Raw genomic sequence first — 19,854 nt, forward strand, 5'->3', positions numbered from 1 at the left:
ACCTGACGCCATCCGCCAAACTTCATTCAATAGTCCATCAGAAACAATGGAATGACTCGATAATGGTAGCCACCAAATGGTTCTCACAACGTGCCTTAAGATGGCTTTTGGAGCTTTTGTGCTCAGGAGTAACGAGTATAAATCCAACCTTGGCCAAGTTCCACCATCAAGCTATCCGACTCGTTCATAGAATCTACTCACCGACATCAGAATCTCTGTGGCTTTTTATTAGTTCGCCCAGCTCAAAATTTCCTGATATAACCGCAACCTGCAAGACAGAGAAATAAAATAGAACATAAAGTTAGAAGGAGAAGACAGATGGAAGAGAGAGAGAGAGAGAGAGAGAGAGAGCTAAAAAGCAGAAGAAAAAAGGGATGGCAAATAAAAACGCATTTGGTGGATATTCATAAGTTCCGCGATGATAGTGATAGCCGCGTCAAATTAAGAGAGTGCATTGGGCTGTGACAAATCGCTCTAAATTATGCACAACCTTCATAGCCGGAGGCTGAAAAAAAGGGAATTAAAAATAAACGCAGAAAACAAACACTGTATTCTAAAGCATGGAGGATGGGGCTGGATGCTCACGTCACCCGGGGACCGAGCAAGGCTGATAATGGGCTGCGGAATTAGGCTGGTGGACGGCGACCAGAACGCAGTAGTTACAGAGTAACTCATTTACGAGGTGTAAAGGTATAGAAGGTGGACCGGTGGGATCTATCAGGTCATACATTCTTCAGAACAGATAATAACGCTGGACACCATTTTTCCAGGTATTGAGCCCCCAGAAGGGAGGTTTTGACTTGTTTCTTTACACGTACAATTTTAAACTAGAACTATTTATATATATATATCTATAGTTATTGGTGAAAGGAGTAGTCTAGGAACTTGCCTGGAATGGGGTCTGGCCGCTATGGTTCTTTATATCCTTTCGTGCCCCGCGGTAAAGCAGGATCCGGGCGCTGCTTTCCTAAAATGATAGAAATATAGGGAAAACAGGAAAATATTGTCAGTTTTTGTGACAAGCAGTGTGAACGATATGCGTGCTGCATCGCCATGGCCACTAGAGGGCAATATAGATCCTTTAATAAGGGAAACATTTAACCCCCTGGTGTACTGGGAAAAATAATATATAGAATGTGTATGTATATATACTGTATATGTTATATATAATAATAAATTATAATTTATTATATCGATCTTGACCAAACCAGTCCATAAGGGCCATGAGACTGTCAGAATGTGAACATTTAGGATTGATTGATATAGCGCCATCACATTCGGCAGCGCTGTACATGTCTCTATTTACGTGTAATTAACATCGCACACCAAGGTGTAAAGAATTATCATGGAAACATTTCTATTTTCCAGCAATGAGGATGAGATTAGACAGCACTGGGGTAACATACATCCCAAGTGCCCTTGTTTCCGACGGCCAGTCCCTCATTGGGACCCAAATTGAAATTGAAGCCGCCTGTGGGTCATACAATTTTATGATCAAAAACTAAAAGAAAAATAGATATAGCTGTATTAGCCCAAGAGATAATGTCAATGGAAAAAAGACCTCAGAGGTCTCTTCTTGATGATCAACCCCAACTATAGACTCGAAAATCAAGGTGGAATGTCTATGGGCCACACATGGTAAAAACCTGCACACGAATCACCCTGAAGGAGCAGTTACTGTTAATGCAAGTGCCCCGGCTCAGGATTATGGGAGTTGTATCTGACAGCACGTAAAGTGCCTTTGGCCATCTCTTTATATGATGAGTGAGTGACACTGCGGCTAAAGCCATAGACCCCCCAGCTTGGCCAAGTCATGAGTCAGGACTTCCCAAATCAGCCAGATCTACCTACTGCCACCCGAGGAAGAGCAAAGGAGATTTAATGAACCATGACACCAGAGGCAAAGCCCGAGACCTGATGCGACTGTCAGTCCGAGAATATTAAGGCAGCCGGGGTAATTACGCCTGACACCGAGCGAAGAAGAGAGGCAATGCTGCTGACCTTGTTGTACAGGGCACAGATATGGAGCGCGGTGTTTCCAGAAGCATTCTGAGCTGCCGGGTCGGCACCATAGAAAAGTAGATGTTCTAAATGCTGCGAGTGTCCATGCTGACAAGCCTAGAGAGGAGGCAAGAAGGAAAACAACCCACTGAATATCAACTGTCTACCATTTAGAACAGAAGCAAGGATGGCAGAGAGGTACATCTTTTTCTGCTAAAGCTCCTAACCTTGATCAGCTGCTCTAAATGTCCTATATCTAGATGTGATGTAAGTACTTGACTGAGACGGTTGTCCATAAGTGGAACGGACTCTCAGCAGAAGTGGTAAACGTTAACACAGTAAGGGAATGTAACCGTTCAATGGATAGGCATATAGATGGAGGGAATGAGGCTGATCTGCCATCAGATTCCATGTTGGGCTGGTCTCCTGTGAAGCAGGTATCCCCTGCCTATGGATACCAGAAGATGCCTGGACCAACAACTCCTTCATACCTTCTCCAACACTTGTCAGCTTTTGTGGGAGATTACTGTGATGTTATGTGTGGGGTGGCCAACAAGTCATATGACATATTGGAGTTTTAAATACTGTCCAGGTGGCACATCGGCCACCATGTGGAGCTAAGGACTTCTGGCCTTTGGGCTCCCAGAAGAAAGGGTGGTCCATGTGTTGGTGGCATCACCTGTGGTTTCTTCACATCTATCGATACGTATTTAATATGAAAAGTCTCGTACAATGTGGTTTTTCAAAGACTACGTTTTTTTGTTACCTGATGGACTTCTTGCCATCCGTTCTCATCCAAAGTGCCAATTAAAGCCCGATTGTACAGCAGTAACTCGCAGCACCGCGGGTCCCCTCCTACCATGGCGGTGTGGTACAGAGGCGTCAGTCCCCGACGATCCTTGTAATTTGGAGACCCGCCAAGATCCAAGAGCGTCTGCAAAGAGTAGTTTCAAACGTATTAGCAGATAACAAATATTTGGGTTTGAGAGAAGAACCCCCAGTGAAATAAGACACCGAATGCCTCCTATTCCTGCTGAAGGTCATCGTACCCCTGTTAAGTTTTGTTTTTCAGAAAACAGGGGAATTAGGAAAATATTAGGATTCTTTTATTGATTTTTAATTAATATATTGGTTTACTGCTGTTTCTATACACATTATCGGGGCTTTTAGGGCCGTAGAACCCTGTGATACCCTCATATCCAGCAAACATTCTGACCTCCTAGAAATGAGGAATACGGTTTATAAAGAGGGACTGTCCTTCCTGCAGTGGGACACTTGGGAGGTATGTGATTTGGTAACATCTCATTGCTATATGGCTTATCATTAAATCCGTGCTTGATTAAAGGTGTCGTAACACTGAACAGCTTCACCTCCTGACAAGTCACGCTCTCCATAAGGTCTGTTTGTATCATTTGGTTCAATGGAAGCTTAATGAATGGCTAATAAAGAGTTAAAATCTGGAACAATCATTCAGAATGCATTACCCACATGTGCCATTCCATTAATGGAAGCTGATTGGTTGTTGGAGCTTTAAAAGGAAGTGGAGACAAGAGGGACTAGTAGGAAGTAATTTGATTTGCAGGGCTGACCTCGTATGGCATGAATCTCCGCTCGGTTAAAATAGTGCATATTTTTTATTTTATTCAAACAAACTTTAGGGATTTTTTTTTTAAAATATAAAAAAAGTATCCAATTGTTATAGAAAGAAATTGCTTTATGGGTAAAGAATCTACATGGATTATTCAAAACATCTCCCGTGGCACTGAAAGGGTTAATGACTTTTTTTTTCTTTTTTCTTTTTTTTGCAATTTAAGGAGTAAGATCCTAATTCTTTAGATCTTAACGCAATTTTACTATTCTATAAGAGCATGATGGGTTAAAAGGGAGAGCAAATTAACCCCTTGGCAACAGGGTTGGCCAGAATCACATAGCAAAGAACGCACACACACACACACACACCCCTCCCAGGCCGGTCTGGTCGCCGACGGGTTAACAGGGCTCACTGGCACGTGGATCCTCTGTTGGTGGCACAGCAGGTTACTATCTTCCTGCTACTACTGACCTCAATATGCTTTATACTAATTTGCTCCTATGGCAACGGGAGAGCTGCTGTTTAATAGGAGAGTAGGAGGAGGGTTGGTAATCCATTTAGCTTTCTACAATAACCCCTCCGTGGGGGGCAAAAAGGGGCATTTTTTTTTCCAAATATGGTTTCCAAGGAAACAGAATCCCCCCCGCCAGTAATTAACCCCTGCAGGGGTAGTGTCTGCTACTGGGCTGCAATCCAATATGTGAAGCCGGCAGGAGGACGTTAGACTCTGCCTGCGTTCCAAAATCCTCTGTAATGTGTCTATGGCAGAGAATCCGGATGTAAACATTGGCGAAAACCAAAGCTAGATAGGTTGTTAGGGGGTCTCGGATGCCCCCGCTAACACCATGGCATGGTTTTGGACATATGGGGCACTTGCCTTTATCTGAGTTACTTAACAATGCAACTCGTTAACCCTCGGGCCCTGTCACGGCTGATAAAAATTCAGAAGAAATTTGGAGTGTCAGTCAAAGCTTTTTCATATTGCTTATTCAGGAATTTTTAACCTTGGATTGGAAACTGACGGTTACTCGTATCGTAGACATTATTCAATTGGCTTTACAATTCAAGGTGTTTTGGATTGTAACTCCCATTGCCCTCAGGGGGGCACTGAACTATCATCTGTCCCCCAATAAAAACCCATTCTGGCTCTATTGGGCTGAAGTCTCAAAGTTGTCTGTATTAATCCATTTTGAACAGCGTTACGCAGCGTTACACACATAAAATAGGACTAAGGGGTCATTTTTAGACATGGCGTCCATGGTGTTGATGTAACATAGTGTTGGCCCACTCTGATGGGGTCCTGTGAACTGACTGCTAATGGAACTGCTTCCTTCTAGTTCTTGAAACTAAATCCATAAATTGTTTACAATCGCCTGGCAAAACCAGCATATTAGTTCCCTGTCCCAAAGTTCTCTCCCTTCTCCTCACCACTCAAAGACCACCAGAGCCATTCAACAACTAGGAACCTAATAGCGGGGTAGAGAACTTCAAGATGCAGATCCTTAGAAGATCAAGTTAAGAAAGATGCTCCCATGATAAACATATAATGTGGGCTTCTAATGCATACATTAGGCCTCCCAACTGTCCTGCTTTACACTGAACAGTCCCAATTTTGTCACTCTGTCTCTTTTCGGGGCAGGGGTAGAGCTTGGCAGGACAGCGAAATTCAGGACCTCAAGTCTTGATTTCCATTCACATTCATGCAAGCCTTTGACGCCTTGGACAATTTATCTGACCAAAATCCAGTTCTCCAATCTAGAACCTACCAGCCATTGATGACCTAAAGAGCAGCAGCTGACGTTCTAGCTTGTGACACATCTTTATCCACAGATAAAGCATAAAAGGCTGCCGGATTTATACACCAACATAGATAACACAAAGCGACGGGTCTTCCCCGATTAACCTTCAGAGACCTAATGTATGTTTGACAAGCGGGTTTTCTTGGCGGCTTCTACTGATGTATGAATCATAGAGACTCGTGATCCCATCTATCACCATATACCATAATCATTACTCTTACGCTTTCATCCCGGGGTATTCCCTGAATCAATCACTTAATACAGATAGGGTCACATAGCGTAAAAGGCGGCCGTACATGTCGGAGATGAGCAATTCACAATCTGCGGGATTCTTTTCGTTTTAAGGTCAATGCCACCGACGCTGGAACCTGATTAACGAGTCGCTTTTACAACAAAATCATAGGATTTGTGTTTGTTGCTTTTTCTCGGAGCGCGCCATCCTATTGCGTAAGATGCTTATTCCTCTGATTGCGCACCTCAGTTGGGTTGATAAGAGTTCTTGCGGGGACTTGTTTGGGACTTTAACAGTACAGGAGGGAAGGTTTTTTTTTATTTCAAAGGAGGAGAAATGTTAGAACAAGACAGTGAGGGGATTTAAACATGTGAGGGGTAGGCATATGGCTCCTGAATCTAAGACAAGACAGATGACTGATTAAGGTCTTTAGAAGAGGAAAAATGAGCGATTTAGACAGGCGCCGGAAGGGTCTTATGTGTTTTATCTTGGGGGCAGGTAGAACCTACCCTTAGTTAACTAAACCATATGTACATAAAGCATCTTTATATATGGACCATACCATTAGGGCATTGTAGTTTCGAGCGCAGACCGCTTTGTGAAGAGCTGTTGTCCCATCTCGTGCTCTGAAATCGATGTGGGCACCTCCGAGACAAAGCATCCTAATGACGTCCACAGTCCCTTCAAGCTGGGACGCCAGAGTAAGAGGTGTCTCTAAAAAATGAGCATGAAATACAGAGTCAAACTGATAGAGTTTTAGAATGCCATACATGAAAGTAACAAAGTATTTCATCTCCTAACTTTGTGACATAGAAGACCAACTCTACTGAATCCTCCATCTCACCCCTGCACCATTAATGGCTACATTGCGCACATTTGTGGAAATCCAGCTCAATGATTTAAAGTGGGGTCCCATCCCCCAAAATAAACAAATAAAAATAAAAGAAATCCTTGTGTTTTTGGGTACATTTTTTAATATATCTTCTGTATAGTATTTCTGAGGAGATGTCGTAAAAATTGAATTCTTTGGGCGAAGGGGGACTTTGACATAATTTCCTCCGTCCAAAGCCTAACAGCTTGTAAGTAAACAGCCAATCAGTAAGCTCGGGTGAACTGCATTCTGGGATACATTATCTCAGCAGAAGATATTTGGTGACGGATCCACTTTAGTTATAGCCGAGCCGTGCTAATGTGTATTATGACACCCTAGTGGGAAAAGTCATAACATTGTAACAACGTTTCTACCCGCAGCTATGGATCAAGTTATGACAACTTGGGGGGGGGGGGCGTTTACTATTATCCGTGAATTAAAAAATGCTTTATTTTACAAAAAAATTTCACTTCAGGTAACCCTGGTGACATTAACTATAAAAATAAAATACATTTTGGGAATAAAATGTCACAATTCGATCACATTTTATGACCGATTTTCCCCTAGAAAACATCAACCACAAGATCTTCATAAAGGAATAGAATTCTACTGCGTTTGGTAAAACGGCAAAGTGCAAGCTTTCAAGACTAAGGTCTCTTTATTATCTACATAGCTCTTCTTCATATGTGATTCCTATCATTTCCAGGGGCAAATTAGGGATAAATGGGTCATGTTTTATAATGGAAAGCATCGTCTTTTACTTATACGCCTCATCCGTAGTGTTAATCAGCTATATTTTTCACTGATGATAACGTTCTATTGATCTGTTGTGTCCTATGCTAGTCTAATGGCAGCGTATTGATTCACAGTGTTTGTTTATGACTTGCTAGCGTCTGTCTTTCAGGTTCTCCTCTGATTACATAACCCCACATTTATAGGGCACTAATTATTCAGTGCTAATAGTAAAATTGGTTTTATTTCAAAAAATTATATAGACCTGACAATATAATGTTGTGTATCAATGTAGAAAAATATGCGGCCGTTCTCTGGCGAGGAACAATTTATTAAACAAATTATTATTTAATTGAAAAAATATTAATAAAAAATGTTTATTAAATCTTCATAAAACGGAATACTTTTTGACAAAACGCAAAGCTCTTTTAGAAAAAAATCTTTACATTTTTTTTGGAAGGGAATACTTAAACGTCACATGACACAAAGGCAAGCACTTGATAGGCTATTGACATGGCAACTGAGAAATACAGAAAGAAAATACAATCTCAGATGTGCAAGACAGCTCAATTTAGTGTTTTTTTCTTTCCTCATTGGTTTGTAAAACGAATGCAGGTGCGTTATTATATTTATTTAGCGGCTGATTTTTTGAAAAAAAAAAATTTTTGTAATTATGTTGTAACTTTCCACTAATGATATGTTAACATTCTATAGATCTATGACGACGATACGGGATCGTTCTGTATGTCGTGTTTTGATCTGTTAGAAAGGTTAATGCAGTTTATATATAAAAGCATTATTCATACCAGTGCTGCTTATTTATCCACAACCCCACCATTGTTTGTTTTTTTGACAGTCGCAAGGCTTAAAACAATAGTTGTTGGCGGTCTTGCTTCTCCTGACTTGTCGTCTTCGGTCCCATCAGCTTACCTCCAGTTTCTGAATCGTGATAGTTGGGGTCCAGGCCTTTGTCCAGCAATCTGGCCACCTTCTCTGCCGAAGCATGCTGAATGTACTCCAGGAACTTTTTAAGACCAGCCTAAAACAACGATAATTCAGGACATTCTACTCATTATCCATCTGTGCCAAAGCCCATCCTATGTGTTACGACCGTACACAAAACATACGTACACATGTGGTAGTCGATTAAAAGTGGTTGTTATCCACAAAACACTTCTGAGAGAAAGGTTGATAGTTGGGTGTTAGATAGTTTAGAGGAAGGACTGGGATTTGGGTGGGTGCGTTGGTCTAGGACATGCCTTGTGGTGAGGATAAGGGTCAGAATATAGACAGCTTGCGGTCCACCCCACCTAATTTTACTAGAGTCCATGCGGGACACATCACCATGGGGTTCTTTCATGTGGTACCCAAAGTAGACTGCTGGAAACCCTACAGCTGGGCCTGGGCACCTCAACTCACCTTGGTGTGGAGCTTGGCCAGTTGCTTTTCATCAAGGTTAGTCTGTTTGTAAACGCGAGTCTTATAGCGGAACTGAGAGCAAACGGAGAAGTGAGAATGAGAAAAGAGACGTCACTTCAAGCACAACGTTTTAGACTTGGAGAAAACCCTAATGACTATATGTAATATAATTCTATAATCAAGCCATCATACAGTATGTCTTAGAGGGGCAAGCCATAATGTGGAAGGAAACATGGGCCAATTCTTATCAAATTCTAGGTTTCCTCAGTTCTCATTAGTGGTGGAAAACCCGAAGACTGCTTTTATAACGTAAATGTATATATGTGGCTTTCTGCCTGTGATCGCCATAAAAAGATGAGAAACCAATTTAGGGTTTATGCTACATACCTCCAAATACGGAACACCCTTTTCAAAAGACTGAGGATATTCACGAAGGAGGCGTTCTTCATCCAAAAACTTGGCGTCTCTTCCGTTGGTCGCTGGTTGGAAGAGGCCATAGTTGAGGACATCTTTGAGACTCTCGTTCAGGGTACACAGGATCTGCTGCTTTGCAACCCAGATGGTGGCATCTGGATTAAATCGGAGACATTTCTGCAAATCATAATTAAGATTATTATAAAATGTATTACATGCAAGACCACAACCGTACAACCCTACTTTCAAAAGCCCCCTTGTATTAATTGAAGCCAACCTAGAACTGTTTAGCAGTAATAAATGTCATGTTCTGCATTTGTATGTTTTTGATTGGAGAAATCAAATATTATCCTAATAACATCTATCCAAACATGATTGACAGAATAATTTTTCCTAACACTCCTATATATTTAGTTATATACTGTAATTTAATGTTCTCTGAACCACACATTCATGGAAGCACCCGGGTTCTAGGTAGCAAGGATATTTTAAATTTCCCTCTAAAGGTCTTTTTATACAGTATGTTCTTTTAAATGTTTCACTTTTTTATTTTTTTAAAGACACTGTATCCCTTCAAATGGATCATTGCGCCATCGTTTCCAAGGTGATGATAGCTTGTACTTTTTTGTGGTTACTGTTTCCATGGAGATGTTAAAAGCACCAAAGCCCTCTCACTGTGAGCTTAAAGTGAGCCATGACGAGTAATGGAATCATATCGGGTAAAGGTGCCAGGAGAGCAGGCAGAATTTTTCTCCGGACAAAATTAGAGCTTAACTTAATCGGAGTTAATGATTGACAGATGGAATCTAATTTAAAGCTTCTGTAGTAATCAATTACGGACAAAGAACATACATCTGTTACTGTTACAAAATTGTGCATCCATGTAGTTAACTGCAATCGTGTGTGTTTGTTATGAACCCTTGCTAATAATAACATTAAATACGATGAATAAGGTTTGTCCAAGACAGAAAACGAGTTGTTGATAATCCATGTAGAAGAAGCTCCTATTTTTTTCCCCTTGGGCTGGAAAATAGCAGAAAAATCTATATGACCAAAAGTATGTAGATACCCCCCATAGTTATTGAGTTGAAGTGTTTCAGCCAGACACATTGCTAACAGGAATACAGAATTAAGAACATAGGCAGCCATGGCTCTCACTATCTGGAAGTCTGATGGACAAATCTGGGTTTGGCGGATGCCAGGAGAACGTTAGCTACCGGAATGCGTAATGTTTGGTGGAGGAGGGATAATAGTCTGGGGCTGTTTTTTCAGGGTTTGGGCCCCTTAGTTCCAGTGAAGGGTAATGTTAATTACCTTGCTTCAGTACACCAAGACATTGTGGACAATGCTTTGCTTCCAACTTTGTGGGAACAGTTTGGGGAAGACCCTTTTCTATTCCAGCATGACTGCGCCCCAGCGCACAAAGCAAAGCCCATGGTCGGATGAGTTTGATGCGGAAGAACTTGACCGGCCGCACAGAGTCCCGACCTCAACCCCATCGAACACCTTTGGGATGAACTGGAACGGAGACTGCGAGCCGGGCGTCTCGTCCAACATCAGTGCCTGACCTCACAAACGCTCTACTGGATGAATGGGCAAAAATCCCCACAGAAATCCCCCAAAATCTTGTGGAGAGCCTTCCCAGAAGAGTGGAAGCTGCAAAGGGGGCACCAACTTCATATTAATGCCCATGGTTTTTGAATGGGATGTCCAACAAGCTCATATAGGTGTGATGGCCAGGTGTTCACAAAGGCATTTAAATATAACTAGAACTTTTGTTTGTGCAGTTGGTTGCCCGCTGCCCAATCTTTTAGCCTATCTCTTGCCTTTTTATTTTTCCTCTTTGTTTTCAGACAGCGAAGTAAAGTATTTTGACCAGTAGAACAATACATTCGAAGGGGAGGTATTTTCAGAAAGATGTAAAATTACCAGCTTGGTAAAATAATGAATGAAAGTTAAGCAATCCATGCTGGGTTGTTGCCAGTCATTCTATTGTTTGCCATAAGGTGGTACAATAAAGAGTCTGGATTTTTGTCTACATAGAAATGTCTAAAAACCATTATTTTTAAGACTATTTTGATTGCGATACTCATTAAAAAATGTATGAGTTCCCAAATATAAAAGACGAGGTGATGAAAACGACATAAAGATCCACTAAACCATTTAGTGGTACAATAAAGAGTTCGACTCATCCAACCATGACCCAGAGACTAATGGACAAATCTAGCGTGTAAAACATCAGCTCATGGCCACCGTTGCAAAATAAAAATTAAAAAAAAATATTCCTAGTAAAACACGATTTCCGGAAAATATGTCCAAAAACAGGCAGCTAGAAACATGAATGAATAATAATGTAAAATAAAGCCTTGGGCTACGACGTGAATTTTAGATTTTATTTTTATAGAGACCAGATCTTCGGCAGAGTACTAAGTCTATTAAAGGACTTCTCTCTCTCTCTCTCTCGGAATAATTCCATTTATTAAAACATTTCTTTACACTGATTTTCTTTGCCGACAGAAGTTTGAACGACTTGAGGAACATCCAGTTCCTGAAGAAAGAGATTCGACAGATGTGTGTTAGTATGAGTGGGTGTGTGTGTATGTTGCAAGTCTTCTATAAGCCCCTTACACGATCCATGGCATACTTTACGTACCCTACAAATCGACAAGAGAATTTAAGAAGTTTGGGTGTTTTTTTTGTTTCTATGGCAATGGCCAATCAGTGCCTGTCTTTGACACAAATTAGGAAAAATATGATCGAGGCAGAATGGTACTTGATTAAATAACAAAGAATAGTCTCCGAGAAGGGTCTGGACATTAAACAGGTCTAGGAGTGACAATTCCAACGCTGCATTTAGTTTACAAAGGTATTAAATTTGAGCAGAGGATGTGGAACTGCACCTTTAATGCAGGAAGTGCATTATTTAGATACTTCTGATTCACTTTTCAAGTGCCGATACCACCGTACTCAACACAAGTGTCTAACGGGGATTTAGCTGCCAGGTGTAATTTGGTCTTGGCTGTATTCCCAGACTTTATTATCAGACTGATTTCATGAGAACTATCACTATTTCAAGTCTTTTTTTTATTTTCTTTCAATGCACTTTAAAAAAGTTAAGTATTTCAGTATAGGTTGTTATTTTGTTTTTGTTTTGTTTGTATTTTGCGTGTTCTAAAAACCCTTAATTTTCAGTGTTCCCACCCCCTCCCATTTCAAGGGCCTTTTTTTAAAGCAGACCTACTGGGATACCACAAAAAAAGTCCGGTTAGGGTGTCTGCCCCGGGGCAGATCTAGAAGCCACCTCAACATGGCTGGCTGATGCAGAGATCTACGGCGAGCCGCAGGGTCAAGTAATGTGGCATCCTGCAAACGGTGTCAGGTTGGAGAGACGATGTGTGGGTTCGTGTGACTATGTTATCTCTTTATTGCTGGATTCCTAAATTCCCAAAGCTCATACACTGATTGGCAGTATCTCTGGAACATGAATAGATAATAATTTGGAGGGCAAAAGAACAGCTGCTCCAGAATGTGTATATAGAATAGATTGGAAGCTCATATGGCCTGGATCTACTTTTTATGTGTCTATTCAGGAAAGAGTATCATTTTTATGCTCATGTAGCATGCGGCCAGATATATCCGGACGCTGAACGCATTTTCCAGCACCCGATCTGCCCAGGACTGGTCATGTTCCAACACGGAAACTTAGTGTGGTTTGTGTGGTTGCGATGTATATGTTTACATGTCTGACATTCCATTGAGGGTGATGTGTGTTTGAGTGTCGGTATGAGAGAGTGTCAATTAAGGTTGGGGGTCTAATGAAGGTGGTGGGGATATGATGATGATTGCAATATGTTTTATGGGGGCTGGACATACAAATTGTACGGGGCCGGTCAAGTTCTTCCACACCAAGGTCATCCAACCATGTGTTTATGGACCATTCCGCTATATAGGAAGACCCTTTTCTATTCCGGCATGAGTGCGCCCCAGCGGACAAAGCATGGTCCATAAAGACATTGGATGGGTTTGGTGTGGAAGAACTTGACCGGCCGCTGGAACGGAGATTGTGAGCCGGTCGTCTCATCCAACATCAGCACCTGACCTCACAAACGCTCTACTGGATGAACGGGCAAAAATTCCCACAAAAACTCTCCAAAATCTTGTGGAAAGCCTTCCCAGAAGAGTGCAAGCTTTTATAGCTGAAAAAGGGGTAACCGGCTATATATTAATGTCTATGTATTTAGAATTTGATGCCCTGTTGGTGGAATAGTCAGGTGTCCCTAATACTTCTGTCCTATAGTGTATTTTTGTAGCGATGTCTTAAGAAAATTAGTTTGGACACACTATTCAATTTCATTATTTATTACACGACACACAGACAACCCGCTGTATGTTTGTTTTTTATTTCTACCCTTCTTTTTTTGTCGATTCTGTAAGCTGTAAAGTCTAACGTAACACTGCTGAGCTTCCGTCAATCGCCTCCAAAAATCAAAAGTCGCAGAACAGAACCCCCGCGAACGGTGGTAAAATGTTTCTATCCACAGTGGATATTGCGGTCTAGTGAGAAATCAAATCTATATTGGCTTCCCGTGTCATCGCATTCCTTTTCTGACATCGTATAACATTCTCAATGGAAAGAGACCTAACATTCTATCACGATAAAAGCATAACCGCCTCTACTATTGGGAATTTACTTCCATGTCAAGCAAACTAAAACACACTCGTGTCAATATGAGCAAAGTATCAAGTGAGTCCTGGGTCGTAAGGACACAATGTACGTCACGTTGTGACTCCTTCCTCATTGTTTCGTGGGCTTCTTCCTTTGCCATTTTGTATGTAGCTTTGGGCACCGTTGATTTGTGTTACTGGTGGTCTCCTTACCTGTATGTATTGGTAGGGGGTATCTGGAAGACCGACTTATTATGATGTCATGCTTGTGCTTTGTGTCTCCTGAAGCATTCAGAAAATTGAAGCAGGAAAAGAAGAAACTTTGCCAACTAAGTGTCTTTCAGATACCTGCTCGAGCGAGACGTATCGGTGCTACAACGGGTGCAGAAGTGGCAAACGGCCTTGGACTCGGACTGCTCCATTATGAGTGGTCCTACAATTCTGCAAAAATGATGCTCTGTACAGAAGACCGTCAAGATTTGCAGATCAGCTAAAATGATGTGCTGATTAAAGTCATTTAATTCCTGTCCTCTCTACAGCAGAAATGAAATCGCTAACGTACTCTAACGTATCTTCTTAAAAGTGTCTCCTGGAGACTCCCCGTAGTCCTTCATGTATGGTGAAATCTGGGCTTTAATGAGAGGTTGACTCAGAGAGAAAGGGAAGCCGGCCAAGGGAACACTGTTTATTTGATTTTGTTTGTGCTGAGTTAGACATTAATCATAACTCGCGGGTAATGACCACCCAGGGGACCTCGCGATAGCATAAGAAAAGAAAATTGAAAAAGGGAGTGGGAGCTAAAAGCATAACTTAGGATACAGACCGCTTAATGGTGGCTTCCTATCAAATGCAAATGTAGAAGAGCGTAGAAATATTTTCGGTAGGGCGCAAGATTCATCTGGTCTTAGAAGAATACGTCCAACTTACATGTTTTTGGGGTCTTTTTCTTAAAAAAAAAAAAAAGGTACTTAGGTATTTAGTTTTAATGTCTGAGACATGCTAAGGAACACGCAAGGGTCTCCAGCTCAACTTCGTGAAGAGACAGTGATGTCCATCACTTGCCAGGTTGCCTTCAAAATGAATCGAGTGGCCAACTAGGAGTAATTCTAATGAAGACTTTGCAATATAAGACTGCAGATTCCTAACGAGGGGTTCACGGGGCAGGGTATCTTTTTTTAAAAGTATCGTCCCCAGGAAATCTAGGTTATTGGAAACCCAAATGGAAATCAATATGAAAAATACAATGCATCATTGGAAACCGGTTCAATGTTTCAGCTCTACTTCAGGATCAAGTCTTTAAAAATCCTTTTTTGCAACCTAAATCTCCATCTTAATTGGGGTCTGACGTAGATGATATTTATTAGCTGCAAAGCACAGGGACCCTTAAACGGCAATTTTACCCAATAACGCCACGGTCAGCTTTTCTAGCGAATTACCCATTATTGGTTTGTCTACTGACGTACGCTAGATATAAAATAATGAATACATTCAGGTCCTGATTTCCTGTAATCTCATACATAATGCATATGACTTGATGGCCTGAATCATCCTACTCAACCAGCTATGTGGGCGACGAAGTGAGATTGTAATGTTATTTAACCGTGGCCCATATTAAATTGCGAATCATATATGTAGGCAATTTGTTCTACTTATTGCATCGAGTTGTGGTTGAGATAAAGTGACCATGATATATTCTGCCATTGTAGCTTTAATTATGTGAAAACCACATTAAGGGAAACATTGTTCCATGGTGATATTTAGTTGTGAAAGTTTTTTAATTTTTAAAAAAACCTGAATAGGAATTTATTAAAGCACTTGCAGAGTTTTTTTAAGTGGTCAGCAATTGTTGGCTTAGGTCCTTGAAAAGATGGAAGTGACCCATGAAAACACCCTCATTTGTGGGGTACTAAATGACCAAAGTGACCTTCACCACCCCAAGAAGTTGGGTTGTGACGTAAGTCTTGACCCCACAGGAATCTTGATAATCTGTGGTTTGGAAAAGGCCATTGCCCAGTATAGCTTTAAAGATTCTGCTGGGAAAATTATAGTTCTTACGTGTTCTGAGACTTTACTATCATTTTAATGATGTGGACTGATAGGAAATATGCCTTACCGTCTGATGCAGGTCAGGTATCCCGATGCGGAAGACCATCATACTGAAATGGGAGTCTTCAGGAACCGACATCGACCTTTCCTTTATTCTGCGTGCAGCCACCGACGATGATGAAAGAGGGTTAGGACCAACAGTGCTGGTGGCAGAAGTGGGATTATTTTTCCCTCCAGGGACGGTACCCTCTCTGGAGGTGTCTGAGTCTGATTCTTCCCCAGGGTATTCGGAGACGCTCCTCCTCTCCTCCTCGCTTGACACAGGACTCTGGGGCATTGTCAGGAAGGCAGAACCACAGCAGCATTACAATGCCAGCTGGAAGATGGAAACAAAAGTCCTTCAGTATCATCTATCACGTACTGGTTCAAAAGAAACTAGCCCAAAGAAACCAAAAACCCTTTTAATTGTGTGTGAGACATGACTTTTCCCCAGGCAAAATAATGTCTATAGACTATGGCCCAAAATGGTGAAGGCTCCTTGAGCAGAAATATTTTTTTCGGGTCTCACCCAATGCCCCGAACACAGCAAGGGCCCAGGGCATTTGCCCCTTCTTGGGCTAGCATAAAGAAGACCCTGGAGTCCCCCATCCATAAGATATGTCTCCTGCCTCCTTAGCCCAATACATTGATTTCATTGCCATGAGGCGTAGCGATGCTCTGAATCTTCCCCAATGAGACGTCATCAATTATTAATTACCTTTTACAATTAATTTTAAAACTTTGCATACCCCAAAAACATATTTCCTCTCGCTCGCCGCACAAAATTGTGATTGCAGCAAAGCTTGTTACAGAAAGTACCGTATTCAGAAGGTTTTACAAAGGCACCACAGGAGAACAATAATGAATAGGTCTCCTGAACAAGGTACATGCACAAAACTGACACAGTGTGGTTCACTTTTAAGCAAGTTATCATCCTTGGATTTATTTTTTATTTTTTTTTGTATTTTTTTTTTTCCACAATTTATCTTCAAAAGCTCAATGTCTGCGCTGTACTGTGTTCACATGGCAACCTCGGCTGTCTCTTTTAACATGCTCTCCCTTCCCTGTACTCTACTCTGTTCCACTTTATGTTGGTTTCAAAGAACACATATGTCTTGCTACGTACGTCAGTGATACCTATTTGAAAGCGAAGAGCTATCTAAAATTTTTTAAAATGAATATATATAAAAATATACATTTATTATTATTTAATATATATTAATATATATTTAATATATATAAAATATATACATTTATTATTAAATATATTTAAAAAATTACATTAAATATATAAAATATATATTAAAGCTAGTTTAAAAAAAATCCATTTTCTGCTGCAGAAAACATTCTTGGTTCATAAATAGTATATTTATGGCATTAATGGACATTATTGAAGTGAAATCCACTAGCTAAAGGAAAAGACGGCAACCTCTAAATATTCATTCACCTGCCGGTTGTTTAAATTTTGCACGTCTATTTATGACATCATATGTGGATAAGATGTTTTATTTAAAGTAATGTACAGCATATATATTTTACTTGTAAAAAAAAAAAAAAGACCTTCCAGTAATATTTTTTACAGTTCTGAGAACCCCCCGAGATTTTGCTTAATAAAACACTGAATAAACACACGTTGGAACGATAAAAAATGTATGCAATCCGCGTAGGAATCAACGTGGACAAATCGCCGCCTGTCGTAATAACAAGGCGATGCTAAGAAATATCATATTTGTGGTTACTGATGAATACACGATACAATGTAACACGTGAAGCGCATTGAAATGGAGCGTTAGATGAGACACCATTCAAAAGTGCAATTACACTAATCTACACGCTTATTCCGGTATAATAGAAGAGCTCTTCTGAGCCATCGCCGGACACCGTTTCCCAGGCAAATCCTTTGATGGAATCAGATCGGTAGAGGGTTTTGAAGAGCATCTTATAGATAGAAACATTACACATGATAATGATTGTTATGATGGATATCTAAAGAGGAGCCTATACATGGAAAGAGAATGTTCTAAAACACAACAGTAGAGTTATTATTAAGTAAAATATATATTATTATCCCTTTAAATACTCTTGGGCTCTATCTTGAAGGTTTCAGTGGCTGGCTTAATCTGATGTCCTTCACCTTTTCCACCTTTCCTTGTATTGTCGATATTTTAACATTTTTCATTTCTAGATTTGAAAAGGAATGGGTTAGAATAAAGGTGACCTTACTCGGGACCTAAAAGGTAAAGTCTTCATCGGAAACGATAAGAAATGTTCTTAGGAATACACCCATATGTAAAGTGTTTAATTGCTTGAATTAGTCCTTAAAATTGATTGAGGCAATTAAATTGTTAATGAGTAGCATCATGTCATTGTTACCAATTAACAGTAATTAGTACAGGTATACAGTCTGTTTGTGCTTTTTCCTTATTTCTAGGGGCATTCTAGTGACCGATACATAGACATATAGTGCAGTATATTCCAAGAAACTTGGTCCTTTCTAGTAAAAAAAAAAACCAAAACATTTATCATAGTCAATATCATTATTAAATCCCTATCCACAAAGTTATATCAAATGCCGCAAACATTCCGTATTTAGGTTACAATGCTATCCGCATCAACCTTCTCTTACTCTCTACCAATTCATGCTTTGTTAGGAACTAAACACCAGGTCCTGAGTGGAGGACAGTGTCAGGTGGTCTTTAGCTTCTTCATTAAAAAACCTTTTTTAAAAAGATCTTCAAATCTATTGATTCGGGCCCTACTCGGACCTGGGTTATCAGACGGTTTGGCCATTGTCCACAGTGGCAGCGAGAAGGACTTTAGACGTATCTGACAAGCCTTTGTACAGTTATGGAGTAAGTTGACCAGAAATGATTGACCCAAAACCAAAAATACCATCAGAAGCAAAGTGAGAGAGGGTGCTCCATACAGGTATGGAGATGTATATACGGCAGACAGATGGGGAGTGCATATCCCCATGACATCTAAAGCTCTCATTTATGGTGGTTAACATTGGGCTGAAGAAGTCTACGTACTTTGCCTTTTCTCCTAGGCTTTGAAGAGTTCCCACCAGGAACTTCTTCATATCCAATGCTGGCCTTTCACATCCAGACATTATATAGTGGTATTAAGAAGGGACCAAGGACCTGTAGGATGGACACACTAATGAGAAGACAGCATCGACACATCATTCTGTTACTTTGCCGCCATTTTAACTTCAGACCCAAGTACATCGCTCCATTAAAACCTTAATAGTCATAACAGACCACTAAAGACCGTACGTCTAATCATTGGCCACGCGTTCCTTTCGTTTCCTAAATGGATTAAAGCATATTCAGGTTATAACGCCTCCTGTAACGCATCTGTCACATTTTCCTTTTTTGTTTATGCTCTGTGCTAAATATACACGTGCATTTTCAAGAGTTTGTTCATTTGATCTAATGCGTACAGACATTCTCGGAGGTAATTAACTGAATTCGCGAATAAAATCCTTTCCAAAACAATGTAAGGGGCAGAATACAGACGGTATGCAGGAATCTCATGCGCTAGGTTAGTTAGATTCAAACCTTTTTTTAATATGCTCATTAAAATACCATTCAAGTGGATCTGTCGCTTTTGCCACGAACGTCGGTGTGAATTTGCAAACATCTTCCACCGATACGTAGGCGGGTTAAATTATTTCGTTTAAAGGGAAATTATTACATCTGTGATGAAATCGGAATTGCATCCAGTGCTGAAAACCATCTCTCACTTGTGTTTTTTTTTTATTTAATTTAATTTTTAAAAGTTATTTAGTTTTATGACTTAAGCTCTGATGTCCTCCAAAGATTTTTTATGATCTATAATGACGATTGCAGTGTAGTTGTACTGTCAGCCTTGACAGGATGGTATAACACATCTTCCCGGACCCCCCTGCATTGTTTCATCAGCTAATACACCTTAATACATATAAGAGATGAAAGAGCCCTCATGTCCTGTGTATGTGTAAGTGGTTGCGTGTTAGCATGAATGTGTAGGTGAGTGAGAGGGATTATGTGTTAGCAAGTGT

At 40.5% G+C, this 19,854-nt stretch overlaps 1 protein-coding gene across 2 annotated transcripts in view; it reads right to left on the reverse strand.

Moving 5' to 3' along the window:
- LOC149275562 (SH3 and multiple ankyrin repeat domains protein 1-like) overlaps positions 1 to 16,107 on the reverse strand; it is a 53,682-nt gene extending 37,575 nt beyond the window's left edge. Inside the window, exons 1-10 of one of the 2 annotated variants that reach the window (XM_089504595.1) lie at positions 15,982 to 16,107; positions 15,838 to 15,918; positions 9,033 to 9,236; positions 8,646 to 8,717; positions 8,157 to 8,265; positions 6,186 to 6,337; positions 2,768 to 2,935; positions 2,002 to 2,118; positions 890 to 967; positions 202 to 268 (exon numbers count right to left, since the gene is read on the reverse strand). In XM_089504595.1, coding sequence (XP_089360721.1) covers positions 202 to 268; positions 890 to 967; positions 2,002 to 2,118; positions 2,768 to 2,935; positions 6,186 to 6,337; positions 8,157 to 8,265; positions 8,646 to 8,717; positions 9,033 to 9,236; positions 15,838 to 15,918; positions 15,982 to 16,107 — 1,174 coding nt within the window. Of the gene's footprint in view, positions 1 to 201; positions 269 to 889; positions 968 to 2,001; positions 2,119 to 2,767; positions 2,936 to 6,185; positions 6,338 to 8,156; positions 8,266 to 8,645; positions 8,718 to 9,032; positions 9,237 to 15,837 lie in introns of both variants that reach the window. The other variant, XM_089504594.1, reaches the window with a different exon arrangement.
- Positions 16,108 to 19,854: the final 3,747 nt, after the last annotated feature.

This window comes from Sceloporus occidentalis, unplaced genomic scaffold, assembly GCF_023333645.1.
Source record: "Sceloporus occidentalis isolate IW3139 unplaced genomic scaffold, rSceOcc1.0.p SCAF_280, whole genome shotgun sequence".
NCBI lineage: Eukaryota > Metazoa > Chordata > Lepidosauria > Squamata > Phrynosomatidae > Sceloporus > Sceloporus occidentalis.